This window comes from Arachis hypogaea, chromosome 17 (genome assembly GCF_003086295.3).
Source record: "Arachis hypogaea cultivar Tifrunner chromosome 17, arahy.Tifrunner.gnm2.J5K5, whole genome shotgun sequence".
NCBI lineage: Eukaryota > Viridiplantae > Streptophyta > Magnoliopsida > Fabales > Fabaceae > Arachis > Arachis hypogaea.
The window spans coordinates 11,474,873-11,497,565 of record NC_092052.1 but is presented as its reverse complement, the minus strand read 5'-3'; the positions used below and the strand labels follow the sequence as shown (position 1 = coordinate 11,497,565).

Genomic DNA, 22,693 nt, shown 5'->3' with positions numbered 1-22,693 from the left:
GACACATCAGCGATCGGAGTATTCAAGACGATCAAGGATGGCAAGATCGTTGAGATGCCGAGGAAATGAGCTCTTGTTCCTTTATGTTTTTATATGAATTTGCAGTTTTTTGTTGTAGAACTTGTTTACATTGTTATACTTTAAAATACGTTTGATCGGTGTATCTTTACCGTCGTCTTTGCCCCTGGTGGTATTTTTACTTCGTTATGTTGCCGTTTTGTTGGTGTGAGCTTAGTGCTCGTTCATTTACTGTTGCGTTGGTAGCGGAGCCAGGTCGTGGCCTTTTGTTATCATTGTAGCCGTCCGTAATGGCTGTGGTTTAGGTGGCCCCCGGGGTGATCAGTTCTGGGGTGCCGTATTGTGGTTCCGTTTAACGTGTCGTGGAACTCGTTGTCGTATGATGTGTAAGTAGGAAAAAGAATAATAGAAATAAAATTGGAAGAAATGATAAGTAAATATTAATCGGCAATTAAGCAAGTCTGTTACCATTGACAGATACAAAGGTAAATGATCAAGCCCGTTAGGTCGCCTGGCCGGCGTGCTTAATCTAAGGGTAGAACCTTCTCAGGTTGCCTGCATTCCAAGTTCTCGGGACCTCCCTTCCATCGAGCTTCTCCAATTTGTAGGCGCCGTTGCCAATCACTTCTTTGATCCGATAGGGGTTTTCCCAGTTTGCCTTCTCCCTGGGCCGGCGGGCCGATGTCATTGCGCCGCAGGATGAGGTCGTTCTGTTCAAATTCCCTTTTGAGCACCTTGGTGTTGTAGCGCAGGACCATTCTTTGCTTTAGTGCTACTTCCGACAGGTGGGCCTTCTCCCTGGTCTCATCTACTAGGTCCTTCTCTACTGCTTTCTCAACCCCCTTGAGAAGTACCCGTGGGCTCGGTTCGCCGATTTCTACAAGTATCATGGCGTCTACCCCGTATGTCAGGCGAAAAGGGGTTTCTCTTGTTGCTGACTGCTCGGTTGTATGGTAGGACCAGAGGACCGAGGCGAGCTCGTAATCCCATGCTCCTTTCTTACTGTCCAGTCGCTTCTTGAGGCCAAGTAAGATGACCTTGTTTGCGGACTCGACTTTTCCGTTTGTCTGGGGTGTTCTACCGAGGAGAATCTCTGTTTGATGCCCAAGCCTGCGAGGAACTCTACAAACTTTTTATCGGTGAATTGCGTCCCGTTGTCTGAGATGACGACCTCCGGGATGCCGAAACGAGTTATCACCTGCCTCCACATGAACTTTCTGCAATTGGACGAGGAGATGGTGGCCAGGGGTTCGGCCTCTATCCATTTGGTGTAATAGTCAATGGCGACTATGAGGTATTTTACTTGCCCTGGGCTAACTGGGAAGGGTCCCAGGAGGTCGACTCCCCATTGTGCGAAAGGTCGGGAGGACGTCATCAGGCTCAGTTCGGTGGCCGGTGCTCTGTGGAAGTTAGCGTTCTCTTGGCACTTGACGCATTTTTTTACGAACTCCTTGGAGTCTTCCATCATCGACGGCCAGTAGTATCCGGCTCGGATGAGCTTCCTTGCTAGGGCTTTGTCCCCGATATGGTGACCACAGCACCCCTCATGGACCTCTTTGAGCACGTAGTCCGTCTGGTCGGGGTGTAGGCACTTCAGCAAAGGTTGGCTAAGTCCCTTTTTGAATAGCTGATCCTGTATGACTGTGTACTTGGCAGCCTCCCTTCTCAACAATTTGGCTTCCTTCTCATCTCCAGGGAGTTTGCCGTTTTGCAAGAAATCGACGATGGAGTCCATCCAGGAGGGGCTCATCTTGGTCAGGTGGAAGGCGACTGCTGGTTCTTTGGTGATGCCTTGAATGAGGGATCGGTTGCCGGCTCTAGGTTTTGTGCTCGCTAGCTTGGATAGGAGGTCTGCCCGTGTGTTCCTTTCCCTCGGAACGTGTTGGACCGTGATCTCTTCAAATTGTTTGCTCAGTTCTTTGACCTTCTCCAAGTATTTCTGCAGTAGCGAGTCCCTGACTTGGTAGCTTCCATTTACTTGCGCAGTGACGACCTGCGAGTCGCTGCATACTTCCAACCTTGTGGTCTCGACTTCCCATGCTAGAACCAAGCCCCCCAGTAGTGCTTCATATTCTGCTTGGTTGTTTGATACGGAAAACTCAGACTTAACCGATTGTTCGTAGATGACTCCGTCCGGGCTTTTTAAGATGATCCTGGCGCCCTCGGATGTTTGGTTGGAGGCTCCGTCCACATGGAGCTTCCACCGTGTGTCCGCGTCCTCGGTTAGATTTCCGGTTACCTCCACTAGGAAGTCTGCCATTGCTTGCGCCTTAATTGCATGTCGGAGTTCGTAGCTCAGATCGTATTAGGACAGCTCGATGGCCCAGGTCATCATCCTTCCCGCCAGATCGGATTTTTGGAGCCTCTGACGAATCGCTTGGTCCGTTCTTACGACCACTTGGTCACCTTGGAAGTATTGTTGCAATCTGTGAAAAGAGGTCAAGAGTGCTAGTGCCAGTTTCTCCAGCTTGCTGTATCTAAGTTCTGCCCCTTGCAGCACTCTACTCACGAAGTAAATCAGTTGCTGGGCCTTCCCTTCTTCCCGCACCAGCACCGCTGCAAGCGCTCCTTCTGTTATGGCCAGGTATAGGTAGAGTGGTTCTCCGGCTCTGGGTTTACCGAGCACTAAGGGTGCTGCTAAGATTTCTTTGAAGTGGTTGAATGCTTCCTCGCACGCAGGAGTCCATTCAAACGCTATTCCCTTCTTCATCAGGTTGAAGAAGGGCAGGGCTTTTGCTGCCGATGCACCGAAGAAACGGGACAACGCGGTGAGCCTTCCCGCCAACCGCTGAACGTCTTTGATGCAATCCGGGCTCTTCATCTGGGGTATCGTTTGGCATTTTTCAGGGTTGGCCTCCACTCCCCTTTGGGTTATCATGAATCCTAGGAACTTTCCGGCCTCCATGGCAAAGGCGCACTTAAGCGGGTTGAGCCTCATGCCGTTTTGTCGGAGGGATGCGAACACATTCTCCAGGTCGCTTATGAGATCACCAGGTTGGGTGGTCTTCACAAGGATATCGTCCACATAGACTTCTACCGTCTTGCCAATGAGATTGCTGAATATTTTGTTCATCAGCCTCTGGTATGTGGCCCCCGTATTTTTCAGGCCAAAAGGCATCACCTTGTAGCAATAGGTTCCTCCTGGTGTTATGAACGCCGTTTTTTCCCCGTCTGGCCGGTGCATCGGTATCTGATTGTAGCCAGAATAGGCATCCATGAAGCTCAGATACTGGTACCCTGCAGCCGCATCGACGAGTGCATCAATATTGGGGATGGGGTAGCAGTCCTTAGGGCATGCTTTGTTGAGATCGGAATAGTCGACACACATCCTCCATCTCCTATTGTGATTTTTTACTAGGACCACATTTGATAGCCAGGTCAAATAGTCCAGCTCCCGGATAAACCCCGTTTCGAGGAGGCTGGCCGTTTGTCTGGCCACCTCCTCTGCCCTTTCTTGAGACATCTTTCTTCTCCTTTGAGCCACTGGTTTGGCTTCGAGCCTGATGGCTAGGTGGTGCGACATGAGTCGGGGGTCTATCCCTGGCATGTCGGCTGGCGTCCAGGCAAACAAATCACCATTGGCTCTGATCACTTTCATCAAAGGCTCTTTTAATTCATGGGGGAGGTTTCTGTTCACGAACGTGAACTTTTCCTCCGTATTCCCGACCCTAAACTTTTCCAGGTCCCCTTCTGGTTCGGGTATGGGCTTGTCGTCAACCCTGGCATCCAGGTCGGCAAGAAACACCCCCGATGCCTCTTTAGATTTTTTCCTTAAGGAGAGGCTGGCGTTGTTACAAGCGACTGCCGTTTCGAGATCTCCTTTCATGGACCCTACCGACCCGTCTTCAGCTATGAACTTCATTATCAGCATCCTAGTGCTGATGACTGCCCCTAGGTCGTTGAGGGTCTTCCTCCCTAGGATGATGTTGTAGGCTGTGGAGTCTCGTAGGATCACGAACTCGGCCATCACCATTCTTCTCCTCTGACCTTGTCCCACGGAGGTCGGCAAGGAGATTATCCCGTCCGGCTTGATGAAGTGGTCGCCGAGCCCTACGACGCCGTGCTGGTGAGTCTGTAGGTCGCCGTCTCTTAGGCCTAAAACGTCGAACACATTGCGGAACATGATGTTTGAGTCTGCCCCCGTGTCTACAAGGATCCGTTTGACGAGACTGGTTCTTACTCTGGCCGTTATGACCATGGAAGGGCTTTCCCCGACCTCGTCAAACCATTGGTCCTCCGGGCCGAATGAGATGGATGGGAGTTTCTTGGTGCTTCGCACAGAGGTTGAGGAAATCGCGAGGACCTTGGCGTCCTTCTTATGTGCCGACTTCGACCTGGGCGCCGCGTTTCTTGCTGTTACCACATTTACTATGGTGAGGCCGTGATCGTTCTCTTCCGGCTCTTGGCGCCGCTTTGCTGCCCGTGTTCCGTCTTCGCTCTCGTGGTCGCGGTTCCATCTCCTCGGCTCCCTAATGAGGTGGGAGAACTCGGCTAGCTTTCCATCTCTAATTTCCTGCTTCAGCGCGTCCTTCAAGTCAAAACAGTCCTGAGTATTGTGCCCGTAGCCCTTGTGATAGTCGCAGTAGAGACTCCAGTTTCTCCCTGTTCGCTCCTTCAGTGGTCGGGGCTTCGACAAGATCTCCTTCTCGGCTATTTGTTGGTAAACTTCCACAATCGGCGCAGTGAGGGGGTGTAGTTGGTGAACTTCCCGATGCGAGGGAACGGCCTGGGATTCTTACTCGGACCGCCGTCTCTGGCGTGTTCCTTCTGCCTTTCTCCGCTTCCGTGGTGCCGGTTTTGACTGTAGGAGGGTTGCCATTTATTGGCAGCCACGACCTGGCTGACTTCTTTGTCATTGATGTATTCTCTGGCTACGCATTAGATCTCCTGCATTGTCCACACCGGCTTTGTCGTGAGGTGCTTTCTGAAGTCTTCGTTTAGGAGACCGTTCGTCAGGCATAGGCTGGCAACTGAGTCGGTCAGTCCATCGATCTCCAGGCACTCATCGTTGAAACGATCCAGATATTTTCTTGTCGGTTCTCCGGACCTCTGCGTCACTCCCAGCAGGTTGATTGGGTGCTTTGCCTTGGCTATCCTGGTAGTGAATTGGGCCAAGAAGGCGTGGCTTATATCCGAGAACTTGGCCACCGAGCCCTGCAGGAGGCTATTAAACCATCGTATCGCAGGTCCCGCGAGGGTGACCAGAAAGGTGCGGCACCTTACCTCATTCCTTACTCCCTCCAGGTTCATCCTGGCCTCGAAGGCCGTAAGGTGCTCCTGTGGGTCTTGGGTTTCGTCGTACCTCATGTCTGTTGGCTTGTCAAAGTGCTTTGGCAGCCGGACTTCGAGGATGGAACGATGAAATGGGGTCGTGGGTTCGATCCCACAGACGGCGCCAATGTTCGGTAGGTCGGGTACCGGACGGTTCAGGTGGGTGTCCTGGTTGAAGAGGGGGGAGGTCTCGCCTGGTCGTACATCACCGGGTTGGGGTATGCGACGTCCCGAGCACTTCGAGTGTGGAAGGGGGGTGTCACCTGCAAAGACACTCCGACGCTCAAGTCAGTGAAGTGTGCAGGCGAATAAGGATTGAGTGGTATGTGACGTACCTTGGGGGAAGGGTAGGTCCTTCCCCATTTATACCGTTATAGAGGTGGGCCCAGCAAGAACAGACCCACCTTCTTCGAGACCTTCCCTGCACAACTGTAGCGAAGCTGTCAGGGACGCGTGTCCGGGTCAGCGGACGGGCGCCTTGCTCCTAACCGTTCGGATCGGGTTGTTCCCGGGTCGGGCCGGCCCACATTCAGTTTGGGCCAAGCCGCAACAGATTTCAAGCATGTATAAAATCTGGTATGATATAAACTTGTGATTGTAAATTATGATTTTCTTTTTGTTGTAATATACTGTGACTTTGAAAAAATATAATTTGATATTGAAAAAATTTAAAGATAAAGATGTTCTTTCATACTGTGATTTAATCATTTTAATATTTTATATTTATAATTTTTTTTAAAAGGCTTGCGCGACCCACTAATCCGCCAATCCAACATTTAGCAGGATGGAGTAGTAATTTCAACCTATATTATTTTGGCATAATAGGATAGAATGGACCCGCTTTGCTTTCTGTGAATTATTAATCATACCATCAATAGATATAAAATCAAAAATCAAACATATTATTATACATTAAAAAAATGTTCTATAGCTAAAATTTTATTTAGGCATTGTTAAATGCCATTAAGGGGACACAACAAATATTTTATAACAAAAAAAATTAACCATGTTATATGTATACAAAAAAATTAGTTGTTGAAAAATACATGTTAAAGGTAAAATACACAAAAATAAAAATATGTAGAGTAAGATATGTAGAGAAATACTAGAGGATTAGTAAAATTTATTATTTTAATTAATAATTAATTATTAATATTTAAAAATATGAACTAAAGTATGTTATTAAATTATTAAACTAAAGAAATATGGTTGATAACTAAAAATATTAACAAAAAAATAGTAAACCCTGATCAATATTTTTCGTATATATAATATACATATTGACTAATTTAATAACTAATTTTTTTATACTGAAGTGCTCCATATTTCTAAAACTGAATTCAAAGTTTTTAATTTCTAATACAATTAAACAACCATATTCATAAAGGGATATATTAGTTTTTTAAAAATTAACTAAAATGATAATTTTCTTATTTACCCATTAACAAATCCGATATTTTATTCTTCTTAAAATAAATCAAGTTCAAATATCTAATATCTAAAGGAATTAAATAACTTTAGTCTAAAAAAATATTATTTTAGTTTTTTAAAATTAATTATGAAAGTATTATTATTGTATTTTTAATATAGTTAAATTCAAATTTTTAACTTCTGATAAGAGTAAACAACTTTACTTATATAAGGATATTTTAATCCTTTGATTCCTAAAAGATTGCATTTTAGTTTTTTAAATTAAATCAAATTCAAAATTTTAATTATTCACATAATCAAACAACTCTAATTCTTAAAGGATATATATATTAGTATTTTTAAAATTCTTTTAAAAGGATTATTTAATGGTTTAAAAATTAAGTATAAAGATATTTTATATTTTTAAGATCAAATTCAAATTAAACAACAATAATAATTCCAAGGCAACTTTCAAATTTAAGATTTGATTTATGTGTTAAATTAAATCATATCATTCATGTATTAAAGTATTTAGCTAAATTCTATTAAAGATATTTAATTAAATTATTCGTATTAACCATGTAAAAATCAATAATATTTACCACCAAAAAAATATCATAATAACACGTTGCTCTTTTAATATCTTATCAATGCAAAAAATAGATCAAATCTTTAATATTTTAGGATCTATAGAAAATATCAATTCATGTCAACAGGAAACTAAATTAAAACCATTTTTAATTTAGATAAAGATTTTTTCTCTTAAGCTATTAAAGAAAATCAAGACTCTATAAAAGCTACATAGCATAGAGTAAACGAACCCATCACTTTTGTTACTTTGCCATGGAATCCACCGTTTTTTCGTTGCTAATTACTCCCATTGAAAATCAAGCCATACCACATGAGTTTTATTTCGATGATTGTTTCTCCATCATTCTCAATTGCACCCAAGAATTGATCCAAATAACCCAAGGCTCTGATGTTGAATTTTCTTCTACTACAACTACTTAAGCAATCTTGGTTCCCTCAGATATCCTATGTAGTTGTACTCCATTCACAGACCTCAACAGAGAAGACCAGTGGCGGAACTTGAAAAAAAATTTTGGGGGGGCCAGATAGAAAATAATTGTCAAAATGTTTATGATATAGACCCCATTAAAGATAAGCTCGTCTAATCTCATCTCTCTGATTTATGTGATATTGCCAAATTTAAAGCCGTTTTTCAAGATCTCGTTCCAAAAAGTTAAGGTTAAAGTCATCAGATGTAACTTTTTGAACTTTTGAAGGTTATATTTCACTTTCTTCGTGATTCATTAAAGTAGAAGAACTATTTACAGGTGTTGATATTATAAAAGTTATATGTTCTCCTTCTTAAATATTAGCCTTCCTCTTAAAAAATATATCAATTTTTTTATTTTTTTATTATTATTTTATATAAAAATTTGAATATATATCTTATAAAATATGTAAAGAAGAAGTTAGAAGGACAAATATTAAAATTTATAATATTTATTCAATTTTTTTATCAATTTATACAAATACAATAATATTAATACTTATTGAATATTTTATTATTTTTTATCATATAAAAAATTAAATTAAACAAATAGTAAAATATAAAATAATATTAAATTAAATAAATAAAAAATATCTAATTTTTTATATTTGAACTTAAAGATAGAGAGAATGTTGTTTATTGAATTTATTAGATACTTTAAGTCATAGCAAAGTATTTAAGTCAATTGAACTATTTTTTATCTTTTGAAAAAATACTACTAAATTTTTTATAAAAAATTTGGGGGGGCCATGGCCCCCCCTTGTCTGAACTAAGCTCCACCACTGGAGAAGACACAATCTTATTGCATGAAATCTTCTCTTCAGTGCCTGCATCCCCTGAGTTATTGGACCAAATTTTACCTGCCATAGGCGAAACTGCAAGAAGGATTCTAAGCCGTGAAGGGTGTGACTCCAACACGCTGGAGATTGTTGTGAACCTTCACGTTGTTACCAGGCGCAACATTGTTCAAGATTCTGATATCTATAATGATGATCTCTGTGAAAACGTTCCTGAACTAGCACAACTCGTGAATCTGTTAGAGAGATCCAAAATTGATGAGCAAGATGATGACGCTGAATGCGCTATTTGCTTGGAGAAGTTTGGCCATGGTAACGAAGATTCAAGTGTAGAAGTTGTTCGCATAAATTGCTCGCATGTTTTTCATGATCGTTGCATGCTCCGCTGGCTCCGATGCTGTGCCGACCATCAGTCGCCGTATTCTTGCCCATTGTGCCGCTGCCTCATATCTCCAACTTCACACGGTGACGATGAATAGGTCTCCTGTGTTCTCAATTATAATCAAACTGAAAGAATTTTTTAGCGTTTTGTACAGTTTTACACTTGAATTTACGTCCTGCTTATGTAGTATTATTATCCTATTTGTTAGAATGTGAATAACAATTTTTTTTTCAAGAAAAATTCAAATTTTGATGCATAAAACCAAATTCAAAAAAAAAGTAAAGAAACCTTATTTCTTAGGGCAACTAAAGCAGTGCGACAAATTAATTTGAGTTGGTCGAGTTATTAATTTACTGATTAAGTATGATTATATACACAATAAGACTACATTTTTTATGTATTATTTTTTAACTCTAAATTTTATATTCTATTAACAAAATAGAGACACTTTCTAAATATAATACAATAAAAACTGTTGTCAAGTACGTAATAATATAGGTGGTTAGAGGATCGTCTTTTAAATCTTCAACACATGTTGTCGAATGGAGAAGTAATAAACTTTCGCTCTATAAACCTCTCAAATTTACTAGAATTGCAAACTAGCATTTTGTTGAACTAGTAAATTCATTTGATTAATAGGATACCACCTAAATTGATGGATTTCAATTCTTAAAATTTGAAAGTATATATAAACTTGTTTGTTTTGTGTGTTATTAACAAATTTTCATGTGATGTCCTGTTACTCAATAACTAACACTTGTGTTTGAGTTTGATGATAGATAGAAAAAGTTTCTTAACTTACTTATTTTATTAGTAATACAATAGAAAAGTGTTTAAATTTAAACCGATTTAAATTAAACCGTTTATTCAAGATTTTTTTATTGAAATAAATACAAAAAAAATTATTTCTTTAAATACAAATAGATCAAAACCTTTTTTTAAATGCGCAGCACCAAATTATGGAAATCACCCACGAATTAGAAATAGCCTACATCTCAACGCTGACGCCCACAAAATGGGACCTTCTATAGATGACTTCCACGAAATAGGCATGTCAATGGTAGCACACACGAATTGGGCCATTTCAATGGGCCATTCCAATTCTAACACACACGAAATGGGCTTCCTCGTTTTAATTTAATTAAAATCGGTATTTGAATAAAAAAAACGTTTGTTAAATAATGATCCCATATTTTAGATGCACTCATAAAACAAAATTAATCATTAAGGAGCCAAAAATTCTATGACAAAGAAATCATCAATCTTTCACAGACCAACTTTCAAATTATAAAAATGGTGGTTTAACTAACTTAATTAAACTATAGCATATTCGGTGGATCAAAGATTACATAATTTAATTAATTAAGTGCGTGGCTGAGATTACAATCGTTTAGGCAATTAATTCTTTATTTGCTCTCTTATTAGTTCTATTTATTAGGCAATTGGTTCTTCTCTCGTAGTATCATTAGAAAACAGTGTTCTTGTATGTGGTGAATAATAATAAAATTATAATTCACAATAATCTTGATAGCAATGCCAAAGAAATTATTGTGTAGTTAGTGTTTGCTGTTTTATTGTGTATGATATCAGATATAGTAGGTGAAAATAAAAAACAAATGTGAAATATGTGTCATTGTATCTTTTGTTGCTATTTTTATTTATTTTTTATTCCTATTAGAACTCTCTCTTCCTTTATTAGGGTCAAGAACTTGATGTAACTAACTATAAAAATAATAGAAAACTATATAAAAATAAAATCACATGTGAAAAAAATAAAAATTAAACTAAGATTTCATGCCACACAATGTTACAAACAAATTTAATAATAAAAATATAGTGATAAAATGATTAAAATAAATATCTAGAAGGAATATCTGCAATAGGTGGTTTAAATGAAATATTATTTTAAAATGGTGGTGGATGGTCCATATTTTTAGCAGATAATTACGTGAAGATGGTGGTGGAGGATCCATACTTCTAGATTATTACAACTTAATTGCTGCATTTCGTGTTTGATACTAGTGAATTGGGTCCAATTCGCGTCTAACCCCCTTGAGTTTGGAAATAGATCCTCTCAATTTTTTTTAACAATTGAGATCACACTCTCTCCATTAGTTTTATAAGTGGGACTAAGAATAAATACGAGAGAGAGCAATGGAGGGTTAAATATCACACTTTAAACTCTCAAATTTTTTTTTTAACAATGGAAAGTATTCATTCCCCTTGAATTTTTCCTCTGCCACCATTTCGTGGGTACCACCTCTGTGATAGCCGAATTCGCATTCACCATACCTGAGAAGCCCATTTCGTGGGCGCTATACACAAGATGGATTTATGCTAACATTTCCTGGGCGTCAACGTTGAGATTGAGGCTATTTCCAATTCGTGGGTGCGTCCCATGATTTGGTGCTGCGCATTTTGAAAAAAGTTTTGATCCATGCGTATTTAAGAAAATAATAGTTATTCCAGGGGTTACCTGGAACCAGATGGGGATTGAGCTTGCTTACGAGACCCAAACGTTCAAAGGAGTGGTCTCTGACTTGTCCTGCATCAGAGAGCTACCGTCTGAGTTGTGTTTTCGAAAAGGTGGGAGGTGGTACCTACAAGACACTCCGATGCCTAAGTCAATAAGGGGTTAATCAAGTTTTAGCGTATTGGAACTTAGATGTACCTGAGGGTGTCAGAGTATTTATAGGAGCTGAGCTAACAACCACTGTTGAAGTCGTTCCACTTCTGGTGGTGGATAACCGTCCCTTTATCTTAGAGTTGTTGGTATCTCTCCTCTAGAAGTGGGTAAGAGATATAAGGAGGCAATTACTTAGTTGGATAAGTGTTAAGCACCTGCTGGTGTTGACCCCGATCTCTTTGTAGAGGTCGGATAGGTGGCAAAGGCCAACCTTCATGATTGGGCCTTTTAGCTTAATTTGGGTCTAGCTTATAATTTGGGTCAGGGTATGAACAGTGCCCCTACTCAAGTCTGATCTCTTCAATAGGAGTTGGACTTGAGTATTGATAGAGCTCGGGACTGCCTAAGTCGTTATCCTCTTCCCGAGTTGAAGAACCGACGTGTTTTCAAGTTGAAAAACCGACGTGATTTCAAATCATCAATCGTCGTGTCTTGTCAACTGTCGCGTCCGTTTGGCTTTTTGTATTTACACGTAGAGGCAGTTACATTGGTAACGGTGCGCTCTTTTAATGATTACGTCGTTTTACAATTATGCCCCTAGTATGTTATAAATTCCTTTCGTCTCTTTCTCTTTCTTCTTTTCGAATTTTTCCTTAGTACTTTCTTCCTTGTTCGAAAGATCTTCGCGCTTTGGTGCTTGCTGTTTCCGTTCCTGGAATTTTCAGCGTTTTCGGCATCCCCTTCCTTCTTGCTGTCCGTTTTCCTCCAAGAAAGGTTAGTCTTTCGTTACTTTTCACTCTTTATTGGCTTCGTTGTTTTTATTGAGTGTACTAAGTGATGGAGGAAGAGGTTCTGAGTAGGTTTTGGTGGTGCTTTCACTATTTGCTTATAGGAGACTTTGGAATTTTTGTGTTTTTCTTTTTACAAAAATTGTTTCTTTTGATGCAATTGGTTGCTTTGTATGGGAAAGGATTGTCTTGTTTCAAAATCTGCTTTTGATAATTATTTTTTCTTTGTGTAATGTAGATATATCTTCTTGTATATCTTCTCCCATTTCTGAAAATGTCTTCCTGGATTATGGAGGCTTTGTTAAGATGGGTAGATTCCTCCGTCTTGTCTGAACACCCCATTGTCGATAATGTATTTGTAACTGAACTTCGTAAACACCATAGGATCTGCATTTCTGATGTCGATGAGACAAAGTATGAATTAGTGGCCCCAGACTCAATGAACCGGGTTTACTGTGGGAGAATGAACGATTCTGATCCCACTTCTTTTTTTTGTACGACTGTCTGTTCACTTGTTTAGGGGTTACCTTTTCCTTTTTCGACTTCGAGATAGAGGTGTTATCCCACTGTAGGGTAGTTCCTTCCCAGCTTCACCCCAATTTCTGGGGTTTCCTCAAGATTTACCAGCTTGTCAGTCATGCACTTGATTTTTCGATCTCTTTAAAGACCATTTTCTATCTGTTTCATTTAGCCTTTTAGTGCTAAAAATAAGCAGCAGTGAGTTTCCTTCCGAGCTATACAAGACCAGAAAGTTTTTTTCATTTTTGATGAGTCTTTTCATAACTTCAAAACTTTCTTCTTTAAAGTTTAAGCTGTTAAAGGTCATCATTCCTTTTTTCTAAATGAAAATAATGATCCCCGATTTCCTCTATATAGGGTCGAGACTTCTCCCGTAGAGAAATATGGCTTGGTAGATTTGGACGAGGTAGAGGAGGTTGTGGTAGAGTTTTTTCGAAAGGCTTGGATACGGGCCCCAAACCTGGACACCAAAAAATTTTTTCTTGGATCTCCGAGCTATATTAGGATCGAGCTAGGTAGTTTTTGTGTTTGATTTTGTAGGTGACTTTTCTTACTTCCGACTTGTGCACTAATCGTTTTTACTTCCTTTTTTTAGAAAAAATGAAGAGTGGGTCAAGAGCTGCTTATCAGAAGGTGCAGGAAGTCAAGAGGAATGCTCGTACCCGAGCTGCTGCACAAGAGGTCGGAACCTCTGCCACTCCTCCTCGGCTTCAAAGCTTGGGTTTGTGGACCTCCTCCTAGCCAATTTGGGTAAATCCAATTATTACTTCTCCTCTTCCTCCTCTTGCTCCTATCCCACAGTCCTTTCTTCCTCGGAACCTGAGAAGAAGAAACGCAAGATCTCGGAAGCCAGTGCTTCTAACATCGGGGACACCAGCTTTGACGGAGTAAAATTTTCTAGGAAGTACATCCTTCCACATAGCCAAATTGCTATGGATGATGCTGCTATCTATAACCATCTTCAAATTTTAATCCAAGGAGGAATTCGGACTGCTAGGGTCTGTACCTCTCTTCTTAATATTTTTAGAAAAAAACCCTTTTGAGTGTGACTCAGCACTATTTGGAGAATCTCTTGGGACGAATTGCTATGTATCAAGAAGATGAGAAGAGGCTGTAGGAGGAGAATGCTATGATGAAGGAAGAACTCTTCCAAGCCCAGAAAAGAGAAAAACAGTTAATGGGTTCTTGTGCCATGACTGAGGGTTTGAAGGAGAAGGCTGAGCAGAATTACGAACGCATCTTTTCGGCCAATCTTGACTTGAAAAGGGAGGTGGAGCAGCTTCAGGAGGGTTACCAGGACTTGGAGGACTCCATTGTCGAGGGTACTAAAGATGTGTTTAGGGTGTTGAAACAATAGGTCGGAATTATTGCTCCCGACTGGACCTATCACCTTTTCATTCCGACAAGGTTGTCATTAATGGAGTGATAGTTTTTCCTCCTCATCTTGAGACTGACTCCAAGCTGAAGACCGTGGGGCAGCGCATAATCAAATCCCCTCCTCGAGAGATCGGTCCAACCGAGGGGTCACAGCCGAGCTCTTCAGCCCCTCCCGATGTGGCCCGACTTCTGGTGCCGAAGAGATTCCTCCTACCCCTCCGACTTCTATAGTTGAACTGGCCTCCTCTCCTGCTTATGACTCCAACCCTCTGATTGGCCCTATGTGATATTTTTATTAAGGCCCGGCTTGTGGGACCTTTTGATGAACAATTTTTTTATGTTTTGTATATTTTATGGATGGCTGTTGACATTTGATCCTTTTGAATAGGATCTTTAAACAACAATCTTTATTTTCTGGTCCTTTTTGGATAGGACTTTTAACGAAGTAGTCGCTTGTGATGATGTTTATTATTCTATTTGTTGAAGGATTCTTATTTCATAAAGTCTTCTGTAAAAAATTCTTTACTGTTTTTGAGTTTCGCAAAAGTTTGAAAAACTTTTGAAAAACTTTAAAAAAAGAGTAAGTTACCTCATGTGATATGTTTAATAATTATTAGATGAAATGAATTATGTCATCGTAGTAAATATTAACTTTTAATTTAAATTGAATTTTAATAACTAATTAAACTAATTAAATATAGTAAAAAAATTTTGGATAAATTATAAGAGTTACAAAAAAAATTATTTTATAATTTTTTAAATTTTTTTAAAACTAAGTATATATTAATTAGATCTAACGATACAAAAAAATTCGAAAACTAAAAAAATAAATGAAAAAAATTAAAACGTCGAATCACAAATTTAAAATTAAAAAGTAAAAAAGATGTTAATTGAGTAAGGGTGAATTTTATAATTGTTAATGGAGTTGATATGATATAAGAATTGTGTGATTGTATAGGGTATAAAATTCAAGTGGTTTTACTATAAAAAAAATTAGTTTAGTTGTCAAAAATCAAATCAAATTAAATTAAGAGTTAATATTAATCATCTTGATAATATAATTAATTTTATTTTATAACTATTAGATTTATCATAAAGAATAACATACTTTTTATTTGAGAAAAAGTAGGATAGAATTTACCTTTTTTTCATCTGCTAATATTTTTTATTTTAGAGTTATATAGTATCTCTTTAAATTATTTTTTAACACTTAAATATTATTGCTTATAGAGACTATTTTAGTTAAAGTTTTTACGCCTTATATTTGTTCACATTGATACGGTATTTATTTATTTGAAACTGTATTTGAGTCTTTTTAATTTTAGCATAATATCGTAAATGGTATATGTCACGAAAATTTAACAAAATTCTGTATGATAATTAAGGGTCTAATAAAACTCTTTTTTTAGTATTGATGTTTTAAGGATGAACTTATTGCAAATAGCTTTTGTGTCGTATTTTCGTTCAGAAGAAAGGGTACTCTCAACTCTGTAGTAATAAACACAAGGAAGAGATAAGATATTCTAACGACCAACGACTAAGTCCATTCTTTTTTGTTAGAATTTTCATGCATTATTTTCTGTTCTTTGTTTTATTCTTCAATATTTTTTCTCTAATATGCCGTTTCTCAAAACAGAGAAAGCACACTAAATTTTAATTTAGGAATTCAGAACTGAATGGCAGATTTTAAAATTGAATTTGTATTTTAAATTAAAAAAATTAAATCTATTTAGATATATTTATTTTAATTTTATTTTAAATTAATGTAATAAAAAATTGACTAAAAATATATTTTAAAAATACCTAATTAAACTGAATTAATAATTGGCATAAAAAATTAGGTCTATTTTATTAAGCAGTAAGTGTGATAATATAAAGAATTAATTTCACGTTAAAAACAAAAAAAAATGAGAAATTTATAAGAGATATATATTAATTTGACGTCTTAAAATTTTGAATTGAATATTGTATCTTCTAATTTTATATCTTTTAACTGGATTATTTTTCGAAATCAACCTTAAAAAAGAAGAATTGTGCTAACATGAATTAAATATGATTTTAGATAAAATGGGATAAGATATTGTTATTGTTGATGAATTAATTGGCATAACGAGTGATATGGTTTTTAAATCTCGTGTACAATTTAGTTAAAATATTTGACTTTCATAAATCTTTATATAGATCAAGTTTAAAAGACTAGCATTTTTATTAAAATTTGGTCAATATTTAATTGTCAAAAAATAAATAAATAATCTCATACTATTAGATATAATTTTACACCATTAAAAATATTTATAATGATTAATTAATGATTACAAATCACAAAATTTGTTGACCTCCTAACACTTCTCTCCTTATATATTCCTACTAGCGGTAACCTAATTTTAAGGAAATGGATCATCTCAATTGTTAAAAAAATTGAGAGTATAAAATATGATCTTTAATATTTTATTATTCTTTTTTATATTTATTTTTTATTCCACTTATAAAATTAATGATGAGAAATTACACTTTACTCTCTCAATTATTAAAAAAATAAAAAAATATTCTCTAATTTTAAGGAATGGAAAATGAAAACTGATGAGTTAAACTTTAGTAAGAGAAAAAGGAATTTTATCTATATCTTAAATTAGATGTTAATCCATAATTCTGCAGTTCCTTATTACATTTGCTTTATTAAGTTTTTCTATGTAAATTTTCAAAAGCTTTTTAAGCTAATGCTTCAATTTATTGAATGTGAAGGCTGTTGGTAGCCGCAATAGTTGGTTTTGGTGAGGTTGGATTTTTATGTTTAGTTGTCCAGAGAGTAAGCAGATTTTTTATTTTAAGAAATAAAATAATTATAATAATTATTAAAATAAATAATTTAAAAAATATTTATCAAAATAAATACTCTTTATATATCTTGTTTATAGTATAAACGGGATAATTTTTTATGTATTTCGTTTACACTGTAAACGAGATATATAAAAAATTATTTCATTTACAATATAAACGAGATATGAGAAGAATATTTATTTCGGTAAATATTTTTTAAATAATTTATTTCAGTAATTTTTATAATTATTTTATTTATTAAAATAAAAAATCCGAGAGTAAGCACGTAATAATAAATAATAACCAAAGTCAGTTATTTCAGTTTGTACAGAACTCAGCAGTTAGTTAGAGATTTGTCACGTGAATTTGTTTGCGAATAAGTAGTTAAGTTTCATTCTATTCGTCAGGTAACATTTCACCTCTATATATCATGATTTTCACACTAAGGCCAAGTAGAAAATAATTTTTCTTGTTAACACAGGAGTGGTAAAACGTACAGAATTTATCATATCGAAAATTGCTAAAAAAAGAGTCAGATTAAGATTTTAGATATATCAATTTTTAAAAATTTGTCTAACTCCTACGGCCAAATTTACTGACTTTGGCGGAATAAGATTTTATTATTTGTAGTCATTAATTAGTCATTATTAATGTTTTTAATAGTATAAAATTATATAAAATTACTCACTTTTCTTTTTACTAATTAAATACCGATTAAATTTTAATAAAAATGATGACTCCAGACTTTCTCATAAGAAAAGTTAGGACTTCAGCGCCCAAGCCTCAAGCCTCACCCACCCGACCACACTCACTCTCTCATACTCTCTATTCTCACTTCTCTCAGTCACTCTCGTTGTCGCTCTCAACTCGGAGCTTTCCTCATTTCTCATTGCCACACGCATCAAGTCGCCCCTATCTCTCTCGGTGTTTGTCTCCATCTAGCATGCCGTTTTCGATCATCCAAGCACTCCTGTTGTTGTCATCGATTGCGCTAAGGTCGGTTCTAGATCGTTCTAGATATCAGCCTCTCTTTGCCTCCTTGCTTCTATTATTTTGCTGCCCAGTTTCGATGTATCCAAGTTTTTGCTCCATCTTCGACGGCCAAATCCCAACATCAGTACTTCAGTAAGCAGATCCTCCATCAGTGTCGGCGTTCGCAACTCAGCGTCTTCCTTCAGCATCGATGCTTTTTTTATTAGATCTCCTGCATCAGTTTTGGTGTCCTTCAACAACTTTAATTTTGTTTAGATATAAGGTTTTTCAACTCTGACGTCCTTCAATATTTGTTAAATTTTTGTTTAAATTTCTATTGGTCTTTTAAAATATTATGTCAAAGATTTCAACTATGTATAAAATCTGGTATGATATAAACTTGTGATTGTAAATTATGATGTTCTTTTTGTTGTAATATACTGTGACTTTGAAAAAATAAAATTTGATATTGAAAAAATTTAAAGATAAAGATGTTCTTTCATACTGTGAATTAATCGTTTTAATATTTTATATTTATAATTTTTTTAAAAAGGCTGTCCGACCCACTAATCCGCTAGTCCAACATTTGGCAGGATGGAGTAGTAATTTCAACCTATATCATTTTGGCAAAATGGGATAGACTGGACCCGTTTTACTATCTGTGAATTATTAACCATACCATCAAGACATCAATAGATATAAAACCAAAAATCAAACATATTATTATACATTAAAAAAATATTCTATAGCTAAAATTTTATTTAGGCATTGTTAAGTGCCATTAAGAGGACACAACAAATATTTTATAACAAAAAAAATTAACCATGTTATATATATACAAAAAAATTAGTTATTGAAAAATACATGTTAAAAGTAAAATATACAAAAATAAAAATATATTGAGTAGTATATATAGAGAAATGCTAGAGGATCAGTAAAATTTATTATTTAATTAATAATTAGTTATTAATATTTAAAAATATAGGCTAAAATATGTTATTAGATTATTAAACTAAAGAAATATGGTTGATAACTAAAAATATTAACAAAAAATAATAAACCCTGATCAACATTTCTCGTATATATAATATACATATTGACTAATTTAATAACAAATTTTTGTATCCTGAAGTGTTTCATATTTCTAAAACTAAATTCAAAGTTTTTAATTTCTAATACAATTAACCAACCATATTCATAAAAGGATATTTTAGTTTTTTAAAAATTAACTAAAACGATAGTTTTCTTATTTTTTTTTTCCAAAGATAGTAGGTTATATTTCATTAATTATTGAAAAATGAAATACAAAGATGTCCAAAAGCAGGACAGCATAATGAAAGGTGGGGATTTCCCAAAAACACTACACTGAAGGTATTCATCCAACAGTGCGTGGTCGAAAAACGAAAAAAATCTTGAAGAAAGAATGATAAATCAAATTGAATGCAACTAAGAGCTTGCCTCATGGAGATGACGACCTAAACTGGGAGTTCTTTGGATTTCACGGAGCAACTTGACAGAGCTTGCTAGAATGGCAGACGGCATTGAAGTAGAACCTTCAAAAATCAACTGGTTGCGAGCTTTCCAGCAGTTCCAGCAAATGATGGCAAGTAATTGAAAATTACGGTCAACATTCTTCAACGGGTTAAGCATCTCTGTTGATGCAATCTACCATGTCCAAAAGTCGTTAGGACTCTAAGGGGGAAGACAGTCACGAAGATAACTCTGAGACCATACATCTTTAATTCTAGAGCAATCGATCAAACAATGAGTGACTGTTTCGGTTGCTTCATGACAGCAGGGGCATATTGGTGATATAGATGGGATGCGGTGATGAATCTGAGAAAGCACCGGGAGCCGGCCATGGAGAGCTTTCCAGATAAATAGCTTAATTTTGTGAGGCAATTTCAACTTCCATAGATCAATCCACGGCTTTTTTTGTTGCATATAATTAGGGCAAAGCTCCAAAGGCGGATGGTAAAATAAATAGCCAATTTTGTAACCTGAAGCTGTATCATATTATTTGGATTTGTTCAAATCCCATTGCAATTTGTCCCTACTCTGCTGAATTTTAACTGACAAAATCCTATTTGCAACGTCTTGGGGAAATAATTCTTGAATAAGATTCTGATTCCAATTCCTATCTTCAATAATTAGATCTTTAACTCTTGGAACCAACTCAGAGATAGCTTGTCTATTTGGCATGTCAAAAATCTTTAAAAGATACGGAGGAGGCAGCCAAGGATCCTCAAAAGTTCAGATATTCTCTCCAGTACCCACAGCCCAATTAAAACCTTTTTCAACAATCTTTCGGCCTTCCAGTATGCTCCTCCATCCCCAAGAAGGTAAGACTCCAATTTCTGCCGTTATAGCATTACCATTACTAAAGTATTTACCTCTTAGGATTTTGGATAATAAGGAAGTAGGCTGTGTTACAAGTCGCCAAAACTGTTTGCCTAAAAGCGCCAGATTTTGGATTCTGAGATCTTTAAATCCAAGGCATCCTTCTTTTCGTGGGCGAGTCATAGTGTCCCAGCTAATCCAAGCCATCCGCCTTTCAGAACCTTTTTGTCCCCACCAGAACTGAGAAAGTAGAGAGTGAATTTCTGAGATTAAACCATCAGGCAACTTGAAGCAAGACAATGTATAAATAGGAATAGCTTCTCCCACTGCCTTAAGCAATACGTGTCTACCACCTGACGATAGAAGATTGCACTTCCACCCTTGGATTCTTTTCTGAACCTTTTCTTTGATCATACTAAAAGAAGCCTTTTTTGATTTAGAGACTGTAGAAGGAAAACCAAGGTATTTATCCTGAGCCCCAATATGATTAATATTCATAGAGTTAGCCAGTAGTGTACGAGTAGTGGAGAGAGTGTTGTGGCTAAAGAATACAGCAGATTTATTAAGATTTACCCTCTGGCCACTGATGCTTTCATAAGAATTCAATAAATGCAGGATATTTGAACATGCTTCAGGATTAGCCTTACAGAATAAGATGGAATCATCAGCAAAGAGGAGGTGGTTGACCTTGGGACATCGCCTATGTATCTGAAGACCCTGAATTAGTCTGTTTTGTTCTGCCTTGTGTAGCAAGAAGGAGAGACCTTCTGCACAAAAAAGAAAAAGATGGGGAGATAGAGGATCTCTTTGTCGAATACCTCTATTTAGTTTGAAGAAACCATAAGGTTGTCCTTCCATAATAACAGAATAAGAAACAGTTGCCACTAATTCTCGAATCCACATGATCCACGGGGAGTTAAAACCAAACTTCTCCAATATAAACCAAAGAAAGTGCCATTCCACCGTATCATATGCCTTACTCATATCTAGTTTTAGCGCCATTTCATTTTCGAGTCCCCTTTTTTTGTTCTTCAAGTAATGCATACACTCGTGAGCAATTAGGATATTATCAGAGATTAATCTGCCTTTAATAAAAGCACTCTGCGTAGGGCTAATTAGTCTATTCATCATACCCTGAAGTCTATGTATAAATACTTTGGAGATAATCTTGTAAAAGACTGAAGATAGGCTTATTGGTCTTACCTGAGTCATATCTTTAGCATCAGAAATCTTGGGAATAAGACAGATCTGAGTGTGATTAAAACCCTTCAAAATTCTGCCCCCTGAAAAGAAGCTCTTAACTACTCGAAACACATCACCACCAAGTATGTTCCAGAAGGTTTGAAAAAATTTTGCTGTCATACCATCATCTCCTGGAGCACTTTGGGGATGAATGCTAAATGTTACACGTTTCACTTCCTCCATAGTCACTGGTCTTTGAAGCCTACGGTTCATGTGAGCTGTAACCTTAGGTTCAAAATCAGTAAACAGAGGTTCAGGGTTCTCATGACAAGTGGAGGAAAAGATGTCCTTGAAATAAGATTCAGCCACAGAAGCAATACCAGCATTTGAAGTAGCCACTTCACTGTCACTGCCAGTTAGTTGCCAAATTCTATTCCTTCGGGTTCGATTTCTAAATTTCTGATGGAAGAAAGCTGTATTTTGATCGCCAGATTTGAGCCATTTGACTCTAGACTTATCTTTCCAATAAGATTCCTCATTTTGCAATGCTTTTTCAAGTTTGTCCTCTATTTCTGAAATGATGTCGCCTCCATGAATTCCTGCTAAACGAAGTTCCTCTAATTCAGACTGTAGTAAATCAATCTCCACCTTCGAATTAGATCTGTATTCTTGTTGCCATCTGACAATCTTATGTCGACAACGCTTTAGTTTTTGAGCTAGGATATACATGGCTGAACCATCAATCTGTTCGTGCAAAACCTCTCTAACAATCTGCCTTATTTCATCATTGGAACACCATCTTTCTTAGAATTTGAATCGGCGTTTAGATCTCTCAGTTCTCGGATTAGAGTCTAAGAGAAGAGGGGAGTGATCCGAGCCTGATTCTGACAGTCTAAGAACCGTTGCAATAGTTTTCTTATTTACTAAATAACAAATCAGATATTTTATTCTTCTTAAAATAAATCAAGTTCAAATATCTAATATCTAACGGAATTAAATAACTTTAGTCTAAAAAAATATTATTTTAGTTTTTTTAAAATTAATTATAAAAGTATTATTATTGTATTTTTAATATAAATTCAAATTTTTAACTTCTCATAAGGGCAAACAAATTTACTTATATAAGGATATTTTAAT

The 22,693-nt window shown here is 36.8% G+C and overlaps 3 protein-coding genes across 3 annotated transcripts; 1 reads left to right on the top strand and 2 right to left on the bottom strand.

The window, feature by feature from the left end:
- Positions 1–925: 925 nt before the first annotated feature.
- Positions 926–2,278, bottom strand: LOC140180489 (uncharacterized). Its single transcript, XM_072221690.1, has one exon. It carries the CDS (start codon positions 2,276–2,278, stop codon positions 926–928), a length of 1,353 nt encoding a protein of 450 aa, XP_072077791.1.
- Positions 2,279–4,896: 2,618 nt separating this feature from the next.
- On the bottom strand, positions 4,897–5,325 carry LOC140180488 (uncharacterized). The gene has a single exon (XM_072221689.1). It carries the CDS (start codon positions 5,323–5,325, stop codon positions 4,897–4,899), a length of 429 nt encoding a protein of 142 aa, XP_072077790.1.
- Positions 5,326–5,509: 184 nt separating this feature from the next.
- LOC112762801 (uncharacterized) lies at positions 5,510–9,032 on the top strand. The gene is made up of 2 exons (XM_025808639.1): positions 5,510–5,576; positions 8,581–9,032. The coding sequence occupies exons 1-2, from the start codon at positions 5,510–5,512 to the stop codon at positions 9,030–9,032; spliced, it is 519 nt and encodes a 172-aa protein (XP_025664424.1).
- Positions 9,033–22,693: the final 13,661 nt, after the last annotated feature.